This window comes from Phyllobates terribilis, unplaced genomic scaffold, assembly GCF_046119375.1.
Source record: "Phyllobates terribilis strain yellow unplaced genomic scaffold, ASM4611937v1 Scaffold_11__3_contigs__length_659146591, whole genome shotgun sequence".
Classification (NCBI taxonomy): Eukaryota; Metazoa; Chordata; class Amphibia; order Anura; family Dendrobatidae; genus Phyllobates; species Phyllobates terribilis.
This window is the reverse complement of record NW_027362771.1, coordinates 410,276,121-410,298,228: the sequence shown is the minus strand read 5'-3', so window position 1 is coordinate 410,298,228 and position 22,108 is coordinate 410,276,121. Positions and strand designations below refer to the sequence as shown.

Genomic DNA, 22,108 nt, shown 5'->3' with positions numbered 1-22,108 from the left:
TAGCTACTGTTGTACTTGTCAATGCAATTAAGAAGCACCTTTGGATATTGGACTTAGAGTGTTCTTTTACTCTAATCATCATATGCAACAGCTTTACAGTATTTATTTGCATTCTGAAGCACAGTAATATGAAGGCATAATACATACCGTGTAAACAGTAATGGTGATATTGTGGACCAATACATCGATCACTTTTTTTTCAATGGACACTACCTGAAAAGTCTAAATAATCCATGATCCATTGTTATGTCACTCACCTCATTCTTCTAGGAGTACAAAACTGGAAAAGGGACCTCAAGGAGGCTGTCCACTACTATTACTACTACAGATCGGTGGGGGTGTGACAGCTGTTCTCGATGTCGGCAGCAGCCAGCAGTGCTCAGTTATAGAGCTTATCCGTCTACTTATATTGCCCGAGGTTGGGTACTGCACATCCGCCTCCTATTGATTTGTATAGGGGGTGGATGTGCAGTACCTGGCCGCGGCCATCATCAGTAGATGGAGCAGCTTGGTAACTGAGCACTGCCGGCAGCTGCCGACACCGAGAGCAGCTAATCGGTGAGGGTGCCAGGTGTCGCCCCCACCGATCAGACATTGATAACCTATTGTAAGGATAGGCCATCAATGATAAAGTAGTGGACAACCTCTTTAATATTTCATCTCATCTCGTATCAAATTTCTGTCCATCATTGTAAGACATAACTTAAGAGAAGTTTAGACTGCTCTGGAAGCAGTCCTTGGAACCAGCCATCTCTTCACATTGTTCTTATGCTGGATTCGGATCCACCATGTGGCTGTTGACTCCTACTAGATGACATTACCTTACAATTTGTTGATCTTAGTTCTCCACATCCAGAGGTCCCAATAAGACTTTCCAGAACTTAGAACAGATTAGTATAATCTCCTACCTAGCCATGCAATCACTCGGTATCTTAAGTATCCTTAACTCTTTACCTCCTCGTACAAAACCGTTGGTTGCAATTGCAGAGGTTGACAACCCAGTAATTGTGGTTACCATGGTCGCAAGTAAAATTATGACAACTCCCAGACCTGTCAGTAGTAGAAGAAAATGAAATATTTTATATATGTCTTGTCTTTTAATATAACATAACGCCGGAAACGGTGACTCCTAGAACTTACGAGACTGGAAATAAATACTGAGCTGTTGGAAAAAGGCTGTATGGGAAAAAGTGACTGAGTACCAACTTGTGAATAGCAGAGCAGTTCTTCTCACGTAAATCCTGAAATTAAGAACCTAGGAGAGAGGCTTAACTTCCCCTGTTGTAAGCGTTGAGACGCTTTTAAAATCCTGCAATAAATTCATTTTCTTGTCTCATTTTTGCTCTATACTCCGGTCGACGCTAAAAAAAAAGCCTCGAGCAAGTCAAGTATATGATTACCTTAAAATAATGAGATTCTGAACTGGCATCGACCTTTAGAGCGTCCATGCCTCATATTTTATTACCTCCACTGACACATCCATTTGTGGCAATTGCAGAGGTGGACAGGCCAGTTATAGTAGTTACTGTCACAGCTAACCCGATGATAATGACACCAAGACCTCAGTGGAAAGAGAAAAATACAGTATGTTAACTATTAAAACATACTTCTGCGAGTGTCTTGTCAAGAACACCCTCCTCCTATAAGTCTACAGCCTTGGCTATTAGACACTATCCACTATATAATGCTTTTCTTACATGCAAGTTTAAAGTTGACCAAGATTAAATGCTGAACTTTTGTCTAACATTAGCTATAAAATCATCAACGAGATACATAAGATGGGGTACTGAGTTAACACCTTCAATTGCGCCTTCACTCCTTCCCAAATTAATTTCCATCCCCCTTCCCATTCTTTCACCAGTCAGTATCATACACACTTTGGCCTTGATTCATCAAGACTGGCGATGTTCACGCCAGACTTGACAAGGGGGCATGTTGATGTCATGAATCAGCCAAGCTATGGCATCATGCCCCCATTTTGCCCCCGCTTCTCCCATTTTGAGGCTGGGAAAAACTGAGATGAAAATAAAGTCACAACATGTTTGTGCAACTCCTTGTAATTTTACAACTACCGAAAAAGTGAGTTCTGGCATAATCGCTTTGATGAATCGATGCCAAAGAGTTAAGGAGTGAGGAGTGCTCCTCATCACTGATGGCTAGAGCAGTTCTGTCCTGCTGTGCTCACCATCTTTTCTTTATTACAGAAATCTAGTAAAGAAGCTGAGTGTGTAGATATATGTTTGAACATATGTGTCACAGAGATTTACAGTATATATACACACGTGGTCAAAATTGTTGGTACCCCTTGTTAAATGAAAGAAAATGCACAATGGTCACAGAAATAACTTGAATCTGACAAAAGTAATAATAAATTAAAAATCTATGAAAATGAAAGTCAGTCATTGCTTTTCAACCCTGATTCCACAGAATTTAAAAAAAAATTAATCTCATGAAGTAGGCCTGGACAGAAATGATGGTACCCCTGAAAATAATGTGACAAAAGGGACATGTTTAATCAAGTTGTGTTCACTAATTAGCATCAAAGATGTCTACAATCTTGTAATCAGTCAGTGGGCCTGTATATAGGGCTACAGATACTCACTGTGCTGTTTGGTGACATGGTGTGTACCACACTCAACATGGACCAGAGGAAGCAAAGGAAAGAGTTGTCTCAGGAGATTATAAAGAAAATTATAGACAAGCATGTTAAAGGTAAAGGCTATAAGACCATCTCCAAGCAGCTTGATGTTCCTGTGACTACAGTTGCACATATTATTCAGAAATTTCAGATCCATGGGACTGTAGCCAACGTTCCTGGACGTGGCCGCAGGAGGAAAATTGATGACAAATCAAAGAGACGGATAATATGAATGGTAACAAAAGAGCCCAGGATAATTTCTAAAGAGATTAAAGGTGAACTTCAAGCTTAAGGAACATCAGTTTCAGATCGCACCATCCGTCGTTGTTTGATCCAAAGTGGACTTCATGGGAGACGAACAAGGAGAACACCATTGTTGAATAAAAATCATAAAAAAGCCAGACTGGAATTTGTCAAACTACATGTTGACAAGCCACAAAGCTTCTGGGAGAATGTCCTATGGACAGATGAGACAAAAATATAAGTTTTTGGCAAGGCACATCAGCTCTATGTTCACAGACGGAAAAATGAAGCATATCAAGAAAAGAACACTGTCCCTACTGTGAAACATGGAGGAGGCTCTGTTATGTTCTGGGGCTGCATTGCTGCATCTGGCACAGGGTGTCTTGAATCTGTGCAGGGTACAATGAAATCTCAAGACTATCAAGGGATTCTAGAGAGAAATGTGCTGCCCAGTGTCAGAAAGCTTGGTCTCAGTCGCAGGTCATGGGTCTTGCAACAGGATAATGACCCAAAACACATAGCTAAAAACACCCAAGAATGGCTAAAAGGAAAATATTGGACTATTCTGAAGTGGCCTTCTGTGAGCCCTGACCTGAATCCTTTTGAGCATCTTTGGAAAGAGCTGAAACATGCCGTCTGGAAAAGGCAACCTTCAAACACGAGACAACTGGAGCAGTTTGCTCATGAGAAGTGGCCAAAATACCTGTCGAGAGGTGCAGAAGTCTCATTGACAGTTACAGGAATCGATTGATTGCAGTGATTGCCTCAAAAGGTTGTTCAGAAAAATATTAAGTTAAGAGTACCATCATTACTGTCCAGGCCGATTTCATGAGTTTAATTTTTTTTTAAATTCTGTGGAAGCCGGGCTGAAAAGCAATGTCTGACTTTCATTTGTTCATTTTCATAGATTTTTAATTTATTATTACTTTTGTCAGATTCAAGTTATTTCTGTGACCATTGTGGGTTTTTCTTTCATTAAACGAGGGGTACCAACAATTTTGACCACGTGTGTATACAGATAAATATAGATATACTTTGTGTGTATGCATGTCATTGTGTGAAGTGTATGTGTGAATGTGAGCCCTCCCATTACAAAATCTTATGTAAACCCCTTTAGTCATGTAAAACCTCAAATCTTTGGAATATAACTAATATAACTATATAATTAATCTTCTACTTTAATTAAAAAAAAGTGAAAAGACAGAAAAGTAATAAAGATCTGCTACTGTCAGGAAACCTTCCACATGGATACATTGTCAGCAACACAAGTTATATTAAAGGGGTGGTCCGAAATGCAAATTAATTGTGATTCTAAATCCCTATTTATTTAACACTATAATCTAAAGCATTTTCTAAGAAACTTTAAACATTCCCTATCCTTCCCTAACTACACTAACTGCTTTTCTTTTTTCTTCCTCCTTCCTTTTTGATGATGTAACTTAATTTTAGAATCTCTAGTGCATGCTGGGATACTCAAACAAAGCGTTATCAGGGGTCACTGCCACAGTCTCTGCCTCCTCCCTGAAACAAAGTGTCATCAATGACCTTAAGGCCCCGTCACACTTAGCGACGCTGCAGCGATCCCGACAACCTGTCAGGGATCGTTGCTGCGTCACTATGTGGTCGCTGGTGAGCTGTCAAAGAGGCAGGCTCACCAACAATCAGGGGAGCAGCGACATCGTGGAAAGAATCTTTCCACGATGTCCTGCTCCTGGTTACGAGCCTGCTGAAGCAGGAGCAGGCTGGTAACTATGGTAAACATCGGGTTACTAGGGGCACATGGTTACCACTCTGCTACAGTGAGCGGGAGGTTACCGTTCACTTTAGCAGGCTGGTAACCATGGTAAACATCGGGTTACTAGGGGCACACGTGCCCCTAGTAACCCGTTGTTTATCATGGTTACGAGCCTGCTAAAGTGAGCGGTAACCTCCCGCTCACTGTAGCAGAGTGGTAACCATGATAAACAACGGGTTACTAGGAGCGCGTGTGCCCCTAGTAACCCGATGTTTACCATGGTTACCAGCCTGATCGCTGCTCCCGCTGGTCACACACAGCGATGTGTGCTGACCAGCGGGAGGGCAACGACCAAAAAATGGTCCAGGACACTTTGCAGCGATCAGCGACCTCACAGCAGGGGCCTGATCATTGCAAAGTGTCACACATAGCGACATCGCTGGTGAGGTCGCTGTTGCGTCACCAAAACCGTGACACAGCAGCGATCTCGCTAGCGATCTCGCTATGTGAGACGGGGGCTTTAGTTTCAGGGACTGGGTTAGTCCCTGCGCAATGTGCACTGTGCGATGTGTACAAAGACAGTGCACTCTCTCGCTGGCTTAGATCAGTAGTAACGAGCAGGCAACATAGTGTACCGTCAGTGCGCGTTGTGAAATGAATACTGGGCTTGCATGTGACATCACCTGTGGGGACGGCCCTGGACTCTGCACGCTGGGTGTTCTGTCAGTGCGCACTGACAGTGCACTCTGTTGCCAGCTTGCTGTTAGACTTCTGATCTGAGTGAGCACTGTCTGAAAGCTGCAGCATGTGTGCACATGCACACTAGCTGTGGCCGACCACGCATGCACACAGTGTCTGAGCGCATTCTCCTCTTTGTCGCCTTTCTTCTGACACGTGCTGCACTTCTTGGTGTATTAGTGTAGAAAACGACATCAGAAGAAAGGAGACCGGGAGAAGAACGCACACACATGCCAGCAGTATTCAGACAGTGTTCACTTTGGGAAGCAAGTACTGTGAATGAGAAGCCCCCAATATGCAAATGAGGGGGCATAACAAATCACCAAACTCTTGTTCACGCCAAGAGTGCACCGAAACCTTCTCATTTGCATACAAATTAAAAGTTATTTTATCAGGCACTGTACCACTAACAATGCAGTGCTCATATGGTTGTTATAGGGACTAAGTCCCCTACAACACTGTATAGACTATTTAAAGGGCATTTTGGGGGTGACGAGCTCCCTTTAATGTGTGGCAATATGAGTGGCTTACATTTGGATACTCATGTATATGTGTGAAAATATTTTTCATTGTGATAACAGCAAAGTGTAGCAAAACACACACATTGTGACTAGCTGTGGCGTGTAACAATCTGCCAACATGAACACAAGAGGTACTGGCATTAGTGGCATTGCCAACCCGCGTAACATAACAGCTTTGGCTGCTTTGTAGTCAAGAACAGGGTTGTAAAAACAGTGGGAACATTTGCATTGGTTCAAGGGAAGGGGAAATTACATGAATGAAAAGCAGAGCCAAAGAATCTGCCGCTATTAATTCAGAGATTCTAGAAGTCCATGGTAAATATTTTTTATTTACTGTACATATATATATTTTTTTACAAATACCATGTTTTTGAAGAATAATAAAGAATCATCAGGTTTTACGTAAAAAGTAAATGATATACTTAGAAATAGCGTCCCACAATATGCACGTATCAGCTGTAAGCAGCGCTCTGCCTGCGGGAGAACTACAACCTTATCATTGTAAAACATAATCCACCAGCCATGTAAACATAATCTTAAGCGATTCAAACCGAAATGGCTACAGGACTGTGTTCTTGTTTATAAGGCTGAACTATTCCTCAGAGTTAAAGATTGAAAGCAATTTTCCTAAAAAATAAACTTCCCCACTACTCCACAGAGAGAAAGGCGGCCAGCACAGTCATGTTCATTTAAGATTGAAAATGCTAATGTGAAATTAAGGACTCTATGAGATGTTTACTGGGAAAATAAGCCGATCTGAAGTCAAATCTTACAATTTCATCCCAGCACCAAAGATAAATAACTTCTAAAAGGAATATCCTTCTGGCTTTTCTCACACCTAGGAGGAAAGTAATACTTCTTAATGACCCAAATAAGTTACCAAACTGCCCTTAGAAAACTAATTGTGCATGAAAGCCCCAAGCAAAGAATTGGCAGGTTTCAAAATGCTCCCATTTTATGGCAGGACAGAGACGTGGCTGTACCCCTGTGGCTATAAGGTTTCATTTGATATGCATCATAAAATCACCGAGCGCTTATTTGTCAGGCACAACATATGCTAAAGTGCAGGCCAGAGAAAATGAGAATTTTGCAATTGGTAATATTTGTCTTCGGTAAGAAATAATCTTTCCATACATCCCAAATGACCCAATTCTATTTTACAGCTTCGGCATAAGCTATTCTCATTAAGTGAATGATGAGCGCACAATTAAAAAGTGCCAGTGGGTAAGAAAGTCCTTATGCCACAATCGGTGCACGCTGTGCAATTAGCAGGATGTATGGGCAAGATCCTGCTTCTCAAGAGAAAGGTCACAGCGAAGGTTTTCTTCTTCACAGATTGAAAAATTAATTCCCCCCTTTAAAGACAGAAGGTGCCTTGATTGAATTTCTGATGTGGCATTATGAACTTATTTTTCCCTTTTATAAGGCAGAATTAGCATAACCTGAGACTGTGTTAAATTCATGTATAAGTGAGAAACATTTATTAAACTGACAAAATATAGTCAGAGCACCAGTGCCATTGTGTGACGTTACTGGTGTTTTTCATCCACAGCATTATTTTTACAGTCTGGTATAAATTTATTATTTATTTATGGTCTGATCTGTCCTGGCTAGGAGAAAATGAAAGAAAATCGGCCAGCAAAGTGGCAAATATGACGGAACCGCTACAATTGTACCATTTCTTTGCAAATATATGGCACACAAATGTCGTGGATAGATGGACGGGCCAAAGACTCCAGGGCACATCAGAATGAAAGCATTTTGTTCATACAACGCGTTTCGGAGTTGCTTCAACTACTTTCCCAGGTACCAGAGGAAGGAATTGAATCAACTCCGAAACGCACTGTAAGAATAAAACTCTTTCATTCTGATGTTCCTTGGAGTTTTTGGCAGCGCCCGGGATACACCGCCCATCTATCCACAATTAGTTATTGTGCTCTACCCTACGGATATGCAGTCGGTGGCCGGAGCAACAGTCACACATTTCATTTTCTTTCATGCATACTGGACTTGTGCTGCATACAACTCATCTATGTGAGCGACATTGTCCATTTAACGGTCATCTCTTTTACATGAAGTTAATGATCAAGACACCAGTCTGTGTTCTAAGCGGGATCTTCCAAGTGATGGAGGTGTGTGCTGTATGATATTCCTTTATAACAAAATGTCTTAAAAGCTCATGCAAACTGCAGGGTGCACAATGCCAGTATGGCAGCAGAGGTAACTATAGGGCTCCACAGTACAGAACCACACACAGATTCCATACAGGGATTGTCGTATGCCATAATTATGGACATATTTTCACCTAGCGGAAAATACCTCCATACATTGGAGCATAGCATCCCTATTAGCCTCTATTAAATTGGAGGCATATGGAAGTACAGTAGAAGCCTCATTTACCTCTATGAAGGGAAAGTTATGATACAGTTCTGTGGATGAGCTCTTTAATACAACATTCATGGTCCTGAATTTTAAGACATTGTGCAAAATATAGGATGTTTTTATTTCTGTTTCTGCTTACCCCACTATATCCCTCTATAATCGGTGCATGAGTTCTCTATACCCATAGGTTCCCTACCTTATCCTACGTATAGGTTCCCGGCCAATAGGTATGCTTCAGAACAATTTAATGGAGATCTAGTTCAGTTTTACATCTAATTAAGAATATCATAAACATTTAAAAGTTGCTTGTTTTTTCCGAGTATCTTCAGCGTGCTCGGGTGTTATGTTAGTCACACCATGCGCATGATTTGCGACTGTTTGACAGCTTTAATACATGTGAGGAATGCTTGTTTCTTAGGCATTCCTCACATGTATTAAAGCTGTCAAACAGTCGCAAATCAAGCACACAGAGTGACTAAAGCATAACACCCGAGCACGCTGAAGATACTCAGGAAACACCCGAGCATGCTCGCCAAAAGGGTTACCAGACCATACTCGCTCATCATTATTGCTTGTGTGTTATTACTTTACATACAATATGTAACATTATAAACGGAGGATATTCTAACATATGGTAGCAAATAGCAAGAACATAAAGCCCATAAGGCTATGATCACATCAGCATTGGAGACAGATTAATGGAGCATGCTGCACTATTTTGTCTGCTAAAATGGTAAGCGCTTTGATAGAAACTGAACGGACCCCATTATAAACAGTGGGGTCCATCTGGTGCCATTTGTGTCCATTATGAGACAAATCTGTCAATTTTTTATTTTATGTTGTTCTGTTCCTATGATGGAACAGAAGAAAGGAAATGAATGTGTTGGTCCCATAGTCTAATATTTGGGAAATGGTGATTTATGAGACATTAGCTTCAAATTAAAAGATAATTTAACATTGTAGATACTGATCGCAGCCATTAAAGATAACCTGTAAACTCTCCTGATATGCCTGTTTTAGTAAATGCTTGTATTCTATATGAAATAACGATTGTTTCCCAGAACTCTGCAGTGTGCTATTCCTATGTCATTACTTCTCAAAATGATGAATACATTGACTAAAGGACATTACCATAACCCTTGTCAAATGATAGTGCCCTAAATAATCTAATACTGAGTGTGTAGAGATGTACCCCTGTCTGGTAACAACCAGTTGTTAGTTTTTTCTTATAAATTTCTAGTAGAAATTACTGAGAAACTGCACATTGTAAAATTGTAAGAAATCATTTTTTTAAATAATTATTTAATTAAGAATAGGTTCATTAAAACAGATATATCAGGAGTGCTGAAATGTATTCATTAAAAGCTGTTGATAGTCCAAATTAAATTGATGACTGCAGATCAGCTCCTATTTAATAAAATAGGAGCTGTTCTGCAGCACCCTGCAGCAGCCACTACACATTGAACAGAGCTGTGTTTTTCAGCTCCACTCAATATTTACATCCAGCTGTCGGCAGAGATGAAGACAGCTGATCGATGAAGATGTAGGGTATTGGACACCCATTTATCTGATATTAATTACCTTTCCTTGAGAAAGATCATCAATATGATATGACCTGACAATCCATTGACGTGTGAGTAATGGGTACCACATGAAGATTTCAGTAAGACAAAGAAAATAGCCTATATTTAGAATTGCACTTATAGGGTCCAATTCATTAAGACTGCAGTTTTGCACACCAGTCTTAATGAAGGCACACCTGGAGGTAAAAACTTCAGGCCTCTTAATTAATTAAACACTTTATACAACTGCCATGTGCCTCCATCACAAATGTTACCACTCAGGGAAACACTAATCTTAATGAATCGGGCCTATAAATGCATGACTTCTTTGATGTTCATAGTCTTACAACGGACAGAAGTACATTTCTGGAGTAATTTCCGCAGCTGAAGTGGTGTATACTCTGATGAATTTGCTGGGTGGGCATCGCCAAGCCCCTTCCAAGCTCCGCCCACTTTGTTAGAGGTGCCCAAGACTGGCGCAAAGCTGCAAAATGTCGCCAAATTATTGAGTGCTTCAAATCTCACAAGAAATTGCAGCATTTTGAGGTGTTTCACACCAGAAGATTGGTGGAAACACCGTGATGAATCCAGCGCATAGTTTTAAAGTGCACTGATTGTTATAAATTTTAAAAACTTATGCAGTAAGTCTATCAGGTTCTGACAGTGACTGTAACCTTAGTGATAGACTGATATATCTTCAAAAGGTGAAAGGACGGAATACCTTTTTTAAAGTGCACCTGTCAGCAGGATTGTGCTCAGTAAACTACATACACTGTCAGGTGGGCGACATTACACTGATTAAAATGATACCTTGGTTGATGAAATCCGTCCTGTGGTTCTTGTGTAATCTTTACTTTCAGTTTGGAAATAATGATATGCTCGTCCTTCAGGGCGGCCTGTGGGGAGCGCTCTATCTGGTGCTCTGTTTACATATTCATCTGTATGCTCTTATGAGAACTAAAAGTAAAGATTACACAAGAACCACAGGACGGATTTCATCAACCAAGGTATCATATTAATCAGTGTAATGTCGCCCACCTGACAGTGTATGTAGTTTACTGAGCAAAATCCTGCTGACAGGTGCGCTTTAAGTTGTACTAAATACCAAAAATACAGTCTTCATTGTATATTCAGGAGTAAAAAAAAAACCACATAGCACGTTTCTATAAGTGTATACATTAACTTTCCCAATTAGATTATGGTATATCTTTGGTTTCAGTGGGAAATTTCCTAAAAAATAAAAACACACTGTAATGGCGCAAGCAAAAAGGCACTGGGCACTTTCATCCCATGGAATCCAGTTAATGTAGAAGTCCATGGGTGATGGATGGCAATGTTTGGCATCCATCACATGCATCTCTTTAATATATATATCAGCTTTTTATAATGTATACATTAAATGGATTGCATTATATATAGCCTATGGGTGACAAATTAAAAGAATACAAATGGAGTCCAAAAAAGCAGCATGAATCCATGACAAATAAGCAACGTCCCAGGTTGGTACATGTACACACTTACCGATTCCTGCTTGACCAACAATCCATGAAAGACGAATGAAAAGCATCACGCCCCATATGTTCAACATGCATCTGACCTATTAAATAAATTTAGGAAACATTAGATAAATACCAGATAGTTTGCTAAATTGATTATTAAAATGTACTCATTATGTTACTGTTTTTCATAGAAGATTATAGACACTGATGTACATTAATTTTTGCGGGTAAATATATAGTAATTTAAAATAATATTTCACAGTTTAAAATTCAATAAAAAAATAAGTAGCAGGAAATCCTTCACTTTACATTTTTCAAATAGTTTTATTCATTTCTATACAGAGCTGCCTTCAGAATTCTGCTGGTTGCCCATGGAAACAGACAGCAGATTTCCTGTACTTAGCTGTCAGACATGTGACCTATAAGCTTGGCGCTAACCATGTAAGCTTCCACGGTGCTTTGCCTCTTTGATAACAGGAAGCTAGCAGAGTTTTGCATTTAATTTGGTGATGTAACAAATGCAAATAAAGATCAAGGACAAAATATCTTGTAGTTAAAAATCAGTACAAGATAGTTACACTAAAGTATTTATAAAGCCACTTCTAACAGTTTGGGGCAGGCGTTCCTTTGGGCAATGGCAGGAAGTACTAATGCTGGGGAAGTGAAGTAAAGAAAGTTACAGCACTTAAAAGGAATTTGTCACCAGGTTTTTGCTACCATCTGAAAACAGCAAGGGGCAGAGACCCTGATTAATCACTTACTGGACTACTTGCAGTTGTTATGAAATGACAGTTTTCTCTGCTGCAGATCTACCAGTTCTCTGACTGCTGAGCTCTGTATAACCCCATCCACACCACTGATTGGCAGCTTTCTGTGTACGCTGTGCATAAGCAGAAAGCTGACAATCAGTGGTGGGGAAGGTTTAGACAGAGTACAAGAATATGGAGGACTACATGGCAGAAGGTTTACTAGTCCTTTAGTGATATTCTCTTGCTGATACAACAGTGATTTTATCAAAACTACAACGAGGAGTCCAGGAAGTGACAAATCATTGGAATCAAGGTCTCCGTCCCTACATTATTCTGCACTCAGATTAGGTGATGAAAACCTGGTGACCGATTCCCTTTAAAATGCTGGTAGAATGCTAATAAATAGGAGCCGCGCATTCAAAAAGAATGGATGACAAGTTACAAGGCATGAGAATCTGAGCAGTTCATGGACATATTGGGACTGATATGAGCGCCAAAAACAGTTTTATCTTATTGTGGTGAATGAGGGCAGAAAGACCATGTTTTTCCACAGGTTCCATACACAAGGACTCTTTAACTGTGGTATGAGTGTCAATATTTTTCACAGGAATCATCCTTAACGCATACATTATTTGTGGCACTTTTGGCCTATATGTGAAACATGCCACTCTTGTGGACTACTATTAGCCAAACGGCCGTATAAATTGGACGGAGATCAGAACACAGTGGACGGACTGGCCAGTGACTCTCCCGACCTGAGCGTGACAGCGTCATAGAAATACATCCAGCTGTCACACTCAGGTCGGGGGAGCCGTTGGCCAGTCCATCCACTGCGTTCCGATCTCTGTCCGATTTATATGGCCCTCTGATTATGCCCTTAATATCTTTGTATTTTGGGCTGTAAACTCACCAGAACACCTTTTATCCATCCAAATTTAACAAATCCTCCCTTTTGTTGTTCTTCTTGATTCTGTTCTTCATCGCCCAGGGCACCTTCTCCATTGGAAACTGAGCCTGGAGTCACTGCTACATCCTATACAACAGAGGATAAAATACATGATGGTACTATATGCGATACTATATATTCACTTATTTTACATTCAAGAATAGTATCACTATATTATAGTTACTCTGTCAGATTGAAAATGCATATCTCAAGTTCAAGTTACTTGTTTTACTCAGAGAAAGATGAAAAACGCCCCAGTGTGCTTCCCTGGATACATTTTTACCAAATTTTCCTGGCTAGAATAGATCTGAGATATGGCAACTGATTGATAAGCTGAAGTTATTGTTAGTGCTGAGAGTGATCTAAGAATAAGATTATGGAATATGGCAAAGTCTTTGTTGTCCTGTAAATCCATGAGCAGAATCTTAAGGAAAAAAACAATGATAAAATATTGTTAACGTTCATTAAACTCTTTCACATGGTCCAAAAACAATGAATTTCACGAAGAGTGCACCAGGTTACCATGAATCCTCCTTTATAAAAGCTGTGCCCTAAACCTTTGTAAGAAGTGACATTTGCTTGATATTTACTATGACATTTCGGCGATCCCAAAGTTTTCTAGTTTAGTGCTCTTGGTTCGTGTGAATATTAAAGTGATTTTATAGTTCACTTTCACTTACAATGTTTAGTAACAGAGAAATAACTTTGTTTGGTCTGGAATTTGTTTTTTTCCATAATCAAATCCAGAAGTACTATAACCTTTAGGCTCACATGACATTAGGTGAAACTGTTGACAGCATATCCCTTGGTTTCTAAGGGACAGAAATGGCAAAACAACAATGAAACGTATAATAGGGTATGTATTTTATATTGTCAATGTAGAACAAATGCAGCAAGAAATACACAACCATGCCTTATTCAGGATGGCAGACTTGTTCATGCTACTTTAATTAACATTTCAATATTTGTTACGGGATGTGAAGCTCTCACACATATGCTCACTAGATGGTGAAAGCAGCATTTAGAATAATGATAGATATGGGCTTGTGTATTAAAATACTAGATATCAATACACTCTGAGGTCTCATGCACATGGCGAAGCAGCATGCAAGGACCCTGTATGACGCCATAAGTCATCTGTCCAAATTACAGACTTGTAGAATTTGTAAGGCAGCGCTAGTTATCATAATGTGGGATACTCGCTGCACCGGGTAAATCAAAGCACATACGTAAAGTCTTTTCCAGTATTTCTCAATTCAGCAGTTTATTGCACTTCATAAACCGATTAGTTCCGGGTCCAACTCCGTGGCCCACCGACACACATATAATGTCCAGGAGCCTCAAGTGGCAGACCGGCCCACTTGGCTCTAGTTACAGCCTCCCCGCAAGGTAATAATAACAATGTCCATATCAATGTCCATATAAGTAGTGTTTTTACCTTTGCCGGCTTATGGCTGCTTCCGTCCCTTTTGGTTCCGCCACAACTGTGGCTTTACTGCTTCCCAGATGGGGTCTCTAGCCTCTGGCCCTCCAAGGCTTACTGGCGTCCAGTCACAGGACCCAGGCTTCACCCTCCAGGAGTTATCAGCAAGCCTCTACCTTCCCAGCCACTAGCATCCACTCCCAGGATCCAGTCTCGGCCTTTCAGGCTGCCAGGCTTCACTCGGCCTCACTAGGCTTCACACGAACTGTGTCCCACCCACCCGGGGAACAGGCCTCATGCCTCTCTCACAGGAACAGGCCTCATGCCTTTCACACCTGACACAGGAACCAAATTACCAGGGTTTTTATATCCTATAGAAACAGCCACAAGACCTGTGCTTATCTCACAGTCACGTGTCCAGACCTTCTGTTGTGCAAAAGGACCTGTGTGATGTCACAGTCATGTGACCAGTCAGCTGAGGGGGAGGAAATAGCATAAACAGACATACTAGATCATTATACCAATGCCGCTGCACCACAAATTGTTGTGCGCTGCCATATGGTGCCGTCACTGAGAAGAGGAGATGAACGTTGCTGGACACTGGAGAGAGCAGGGGTACGTGAGTATATCAATACACTCACACTACATAACATGTATAGCGTGGCTTCGGGCATTAACCATGGGTGAGGTATTTGTTCTTCATGCTTCGGCACACTACATGAAGATGGGGGTCCTGGCTGGGTGTGTGGGCTTCGTCTATTGAGGCGCTACGCCCTTGCAGGCTACAAGATACTGATGTTGGCCAGGACCAGATGTTAGGAAGTTCAATGAGGGAGACCACCAGTCAAAAATAAACAGGCCAGGACCAGATGTTAGGAAGTTCAATGAGGGAGACCACCAGTCAAAAATAAACAGTCTTTTACTGAACATTTACTTTGTGGAAACTATGTACAATAGGTAGCGAGGGCATAACTTCATGAACGTTTCCTTTAGAACATAGAGCATCTTCACATACATTTTCTCTGCCCTTCTCTAGGCTCTCTAGTTTCTGCCTCAGCTAGTGTCTCTACCTTTACCACAACCCAGCACAGTACTTTGGGAGCTTCCTTAGTCCCCACTAACGGTACCACAGTCCAGTAGATGAAAGTCCTATACTTCAACCTGCAATTCTGCGTCCTTCTTTTCCCCTTAGGGGATCTAGTTTTGCCACTATGGCCATCACTTACTTTCTCAGCTGCTGACGCCTTGAAACTACCATCAGTGGCACTCTCTTTGTCTCACGTTCATTGTTCCATCCTGGCCCATTACCTTCAGAATTTTGGGGGGATGTAGTGCTAGGTGTCCTATCCCAGGCCTTGTCTCCGGTGCATCACTCCATCCATCTATCGCTTTTCCTTTCTCTGCTCAGGATCATGCTATCCACTTCCTCGGTCTTCTCTCACGATCAGGACACCCACGTCATGCGACCCTGCTCACTAATGCTTCTACTGCAGGCTGAGCCGTATCTCACTTCCTGACAGATTACTGTCTCTGTCCCTTCACTTTAGCCACTCTGGGCTAGTCCCAATTATTAACCTTAGCTCTCCCTACTGTCGGTCAAACTATAACACCGTCACTACAAATACATGTTACAATGCACATTACAAATCACAACAATACGCGTCTGCACGTCTTCAAGGGGGAACGTGGGCAATATGTGCCTCCTCTTACACATTTAATGACATTTTTTTTAGCTGGGAGTGCTTCTTTAATTCCCACAGTTCAATAAACATACTGATTTACCCAAGTGTCTGGGTGTGAGATGTGGAACTTCAATTGTGAGCCCATTGGGGAATGGATTATGTGAATAGTGATAATCTCGGCCCAGTTTTGCTAAGTATGTTGGTGCTATAAAGTAATAAAACTACGGAAGTTGCAAGATGCAGTAGAAAAAAAAATACGCTCATATGAACTTACAAACGAAAAGATTATATGTAACATAAAATATAGGCCTAGGTGACTTTATTAAAATATAAAAGGAAATTGAACTGAATTATTACCACACACAGCTATTAAATACTTGATGGATTGTACACTGTTTTGATAGCATTATGCTTCATTTCACAGAGAAGATAAAAACATAGCAGACAAAAATCTTTTCTCTGCAGGATATAAACAGGGCCAGCTAGAGTAAATTAAAATACAGCAGAAGCAGCAAAATAAAAGGTAGAAGCAATCTGCAAAAGGCCGAAAGATTATGACTCTATTTGGATTTTCTATGAGTTGTTTTTTGTTTTTGTTTTTCAGGATAAATTGTATTTTTCAAGGTCATAATTTTGGGGTACATGTAACTTATTTATTATCTTTTAAATCACTTTTTTAGCGGGTTGCTTTTTTCTGTTTTAATTTTATGCCCTTTCCCTTGCAGCACGTTCAGTCCTTTTTTTAAGTCGACACACTCCAGGATCCATAACTCTATTCTTTTTTCTGTCTGTGTACTGCAGCTATGCGTGGGCGTATTTCCTGCAGGAGAAGTGATATTTTTAATAAGACAATTTTGGGGCATAAACATATAAATTGTTGATTACCTTTTATGTTTTGGGAGTGGAGTAATGTATAAAAAGAAATACAGTTGTTATTTTTTTATTATTATTATTATTATTATGTTGTTTACCTTACGATATAATTAATATGCTCTCTTGGGTTGTAATGATTGCAGTAATACTATATATATGTACTTTTTCACTTTTGCCAAATAGAAAGACTTTCATGCAAAAATTATTTTTTTTTTAATAAACTTTTTGTAATCGTTTTCAGTCCCATTAAAGGATTTCACAAAGTAATCTACTGGTTGCTTATTTAATGCTTTGTTATACTCATACCAGGGGAGGAGTCCTGAGGAGATAATTTGCATATTTCCACTGCATTTTGGGGTAAGTGAAGAGTCTCCGCGAGCTCAAAGAACACTGGATTTTGGCTGTTGGAGCTGAAAAGAGGACATCGGTAAACCAGGGGAGGAGTCCTGAGGAGATAATTTGCATATTTCCACTGCATTTTGGGGTAAGTGAAGAGTCTCCGCGAGCTCAAAGAACACTGGATTTTGGCTGTTGGAGCTGAAAAGAGGACATCGGTAAACCAGGGGAGGAGTCCTGAGGAGATAATTTGCATATTCCCACTGCATTTTGGGGTAAGTGAAGAGTCTCCGCGAGCTCAAAGAACACTGGATTTTGGCTGTTGGAGCTGAAAAGAGGACATCGGTAAACCAGGGGAGGAGTCCTGAGGAGATAATTTGCATATTTCCACTGCATTTTGGGGTAAGTGAAGAGTCTCCGCGAGCTCAAAGAGCACTGGATTTTGGCTGTTGGAGCTGAAAAGAGGACATCGGTAAACCGCGCGCCTAACGGCGCGTGCATTTTGAAGCATTTTTCACTGTTTTCAGAACATTAACAGTAAGAACATGGAAGAGTCCAGGAGCCATTTGGTGAGCTGCATATCCTGCTACATGTTCACAGACTTGCCAGTGGAAAAGCCAAACTTCACATGCCAGAAATGCAAGCTTGTGTCCCTGTTGGAGGAAAAGTTGCGAAATCTAGAAGAGAGGTTAACTACCTTGAAAATCATTAAGGAAGGTGAAGAGTTCTTAGACAGAGCAGAATTATCTCTTCATGATTCAGAAAGAGAAGAAATTCGAACTGCACCTGACGAAACAGAGGAATGGAAGCATGTGACCCACAGAAGCAGGAGGATCGAGAGGCAGTCAGCACCCATACTGCTCAGGAACCAGTACCAGGCTCTCACGCAGGAGAACCTTGAAGAAATACAGCAAGATAAGACTTTGCCAGCAATGAATAACCTTGTAAGTCCTCAGAATCCTCCTGGATGGAGAAAGAAGAATGTTGTGAAGAAAAAACGAAGAGTGGTGGTCATGGGGGATTCCCTGTTAAGAGGAACAGAGGCCGCTATCTGCAGACCAGACATAACCTCAAGAGAAATGTGCTGTCTTCCTGGAGCAAAAATTAAAGATGTGTCTGACAGGATATCAAGACTCTTCAGACCTACAGATCACTACCCATTCCTGCTAATACATGTGGGGACAAATGACACCGCAAGAAAGGACCTGGAAACCATCTGCAGTGACTTTGAAGACTTAGGCAAGAAAGTGAAAGAATTGGGAGCGCAGGTGGTCTTCTCATCCATCCTCCCAGTGGATGACCATGGAACAATGAGGTGGAATAAGATTCTACAGGTGAACAACTGGCTATGTCGATGGTGCCGTCAACAAGGATTTGGATTTCTGGATCACGGAATGAATTACCTATACGATGGACTACTTGCTAGAGATGGGGTGCACCTTACGAAGACTGGAAAACATGTATTTGGAAGTCGCCTTGCTACACTCATCAGGAGAGCTTTAAACTAGAACAATGTGGGAAGGGAAGCAAAAGGCCAGAAAAAGCCATACAGCTGACAAATACTATTGAGATCTCTGCTACTGGAAGTGGAAAGAAAGAACAAAGACAAACAAATCTAAATAAAAATATGGGAGGAAGAGAAACCAATCACAAACTAAAATGTTTTTATACAAATGCACAAAGCATGGGCAACAAACAAGGAGAATTGGAACTACTAATGCAGGAAAAGAAATATGATGTCATTGGAATCACTGAAACTTGGTGGGACGATACACATGATTGGAATAAAAGGCTAAAAGGATACAACTTATTTGCAAGAAACAGAATTGATAAACGAGGAGGAGGTGTCGCATTGTATGTTAGAAAAGCGTATATCTGCACAGAGATTGAAGCTTCAGAGACTGGGAGTTCTGTGGAAACTGTTTGGGTAAGAATACAAGGAGAGAACAACGGAAAGGACACCATTGTAGGCATTTACTACAGGCCACCTGGGCAAGCTGAAGATATGGATGAACTCTTTATGTATCAAATGACCAAGTTCTCCAAAAAATATGACGTAGTGGTCATGGGAGATTTCAACTATCCAGACATTTGTTGGGAATCTCTCTCAAGTAAAACTAACAGGTCAAGCAAATTCTTATCCTCTCTTGCTGACAACTTTATCTTCCAAAAGGTAGGGGAGAAAACAAGGGGATCTGCTACTTTGGATCTAATCCTTATAAACAGGGAGGAAATGGTTGAGGAGGTAAAGGTGGCTGGGACCCTAGGAGGCAGCGATCATGCTATTATAGAATTTTGGATAACTAGAGGAGGAAGACATGTGAAGACTCAAACTTCAAGGTTAGATTTTAGAAAGGCAGATTTTAAGAGACTCAGAAAGAGAATAGGAGGGATCCAATGGCTGGATGTCCTTAAGGACAAAAATGTCCAGGAAGGATGGGAAATTTTTAAAAATGAGATTCTCAAAGCACAATCGTTAACAATCCCGAAAAGTAGGAAGAATGGGAAGCATTTAAGGAAACCAGGATGGATGAACACAGAACTTAAACAAATGCTAAAAAGAAAGAAAGAAATGTTTATTAAATGGAAAGAGGGAGGCATATCTAAAGAAGATTATAATGCAGTCTGCAGATCCTGCAGGGCACGTATCAGGTTAGCTAAAGCTGACAATGAATTAAGGCTTGCAAGAGATGTCAAAAGCAATAAAAAAGGATTTTGGGGGTATGTCAAAAGTAAAAGAAAAGTCAAAGATGCTATAGGATTTTTACAGGATGAAAATGGAGAAATGGTAAGAGAGGATGTTGAGAAGGCCGAACTTTTTAATTCCTATTTTGCATCTGTTTTCTCTCAGAAAGAAAATGTAACATCAACTGATTTTCACTGTCCTTTTAAAGGAATAGAAGAATCCAAGTTATCTGTAAACAGAAAGATTGTGAGGGAATATTTAGCTAACATAAATGAGTTCAAGTCTCCAGGTCCAGATGAATTACACCCCAGAGTACTGAAGGAGATCGTAGAAGAAATTTTAGAACCACTCTCCATAATCTTTGAAAATTCTTGGAGAACAGGAGAAGTCCCAGAAGACTGGAGAAGAGCAAATGTTGTTCCTATCTTCAAAAAGGGGAAGAAGGTGGACCCAGGGAACTATAGGCCGGTGAGTCTGACTTCTATACCAGGAAAGATCTTTGAACAAATTATTAAACATCATGTATGTAAGTACCTGGATAAGAATGAAGTGATTAACCAGAGTCAGCATGGGTTTGTAACTAACAAGTCATGTCAGACTAACTTAATTTCCTTCTATGACAGAATCACTGACTGGGTGGATCAGGGAAATGCTGTAGATATAGTATATCTTGACTTCAGCAAAGCATTTGACAAAGTATCTCACACCATCCTTATTCAAAAAATGACCAAGTATGCAATGGACCAGGCAACTGTTAGGTGGATTCATAACTGGCTTAGTGATCGGACTCAAAGGGTGGTTGTAAATGGCTTCACATCCAGCTGGATGAATGTCTCAAGTGGGATATCACAGGGCTCTGTCCTGGGACCTGTATTGTTCAACATCTTCATCAATGATTTAGATGAAGGAATTGAGGGTAAACTGATTAAATTTGCTGATGACACAAAGCTAGGAGGGATAGCTAATACTAGAGAAGAGAGAGAGAGGATTCGAAAAGACCTAAATAAACTGGAGCAGTGGGCAGCAACCAACAGAATGGTTTTTAACAGGGAAAAATGCAAAGTACTACATCTGGGCAATAAAAATGAAAAAAGCATATACAGAATGGGAGGAATAGAGCTAAGCAACAGTACATGTGAAAAAGACTTAGGTATACTAATAGATCATAGACTGAACATGAGTCAACAGTGTGATGCAGCAGCAAAAAAGGCAAATACAATTCTGGGATGTATTAACAGAAGCATACAGTCTAGATCACGTGAAGTCATTATCGGTCTTTACTCCTCTTTGGTCAGACCTCATCTGGAATACTGTGTACAGTTTTGGGCACCACATTTTAAAAAAGACATAGACAAACTGGAACAAGTTCAGAGAAGAGCGACCAGAATGGTGACTGGTCTGCAAACCATGTCCTATGAGGAACGGTTGCAGGATTTGGGAATGTTTAGCTTGCAAAAAAGAAGACTGAGAGGAGACTTAATAGCTGTCTACAAATATGTCAAGGGCTGTCACATTGTAGAAGGATCATCTTTATTCTCATTTGCACAGGGAAAGACTAGAAGCAACGGGATGAAACTAAATGGGAGGAGACACAGATTAGATATTAGAAAAAACTTTTTGACAGTTAGGGTGATTAATGAGTGGAACAGGCTGCCACGAGAGGTGGTGAGTTCCCCTTCAATGGACGTCTTCAAACAGAGGCTGGACAGACATCTGTCTGAGATGATTTAGTGAATCCTGCTTTGAGCAGGGGGTTGGACCAGATGACCCAGGAGGTCCCTTCCAACTCTACCATTCTATGATTCTATGATTCTATGATATTTTAAGATTTGGCATGAAGATATACCCATGGTTGGTCTAGGGTCCTTTTTAGACCCCATCTGCTAAGTTAATCCATAGTTGCCCCATGGTCGCATTGCAGGGTGCTGATGGGTTGAGAGAGTGAGCGAACTTCCTCAGACTAACCTTATACGTGCAGCACATTTCTTGCTCGATTTTCCTTTTGGACATTGCTGTTTAGGACAACAGCATTCACAGGGCTCAGTACCTGGTGATGGTAACTATAACTTTAGTAGACTTATTAAAATTGCACAAA

At 40.7% G+C, this 22,108-nt stretch overlaps 1 protein-coding gene across 3 annotated transcripts in view; it reads right to left on the bottom strand.

Moving 5' to 3' along the window:
* The window catches only part of SLC12A1 (solute carrier family 12 member 1), a 183,997-nt gene that overhangs the window by 151,330 nt on the left and 10,559 nt on the right, over positions 1 to 22,108 (bottom strand). For 2 of the 3 annotated variants that reach the window (XM_073653066.1, XM_073653067.1), the window contains exons 3-5: positions 12,978 to 13,100; positions 11,341 to 11,416; positions 955 to 1,050 (exon numbers count right to left, since the gene is read on the bottom strand). In XM_073653066.1, coding sequence (XP_073509167.1) covers positions 955 to 1,050; positions 11,341 to 11,416; positions 12,978 to 13,100 — 295 coding nt within the window. The remainder of the gene's footprint in view (positions 1 to 954; positions 1,051 to 11,340; positions 11,417 to 12,977; positions 13,101 to 22,108) is intronic. The other variant, XM_073653068.1, reaches the window with a different exon arrangement.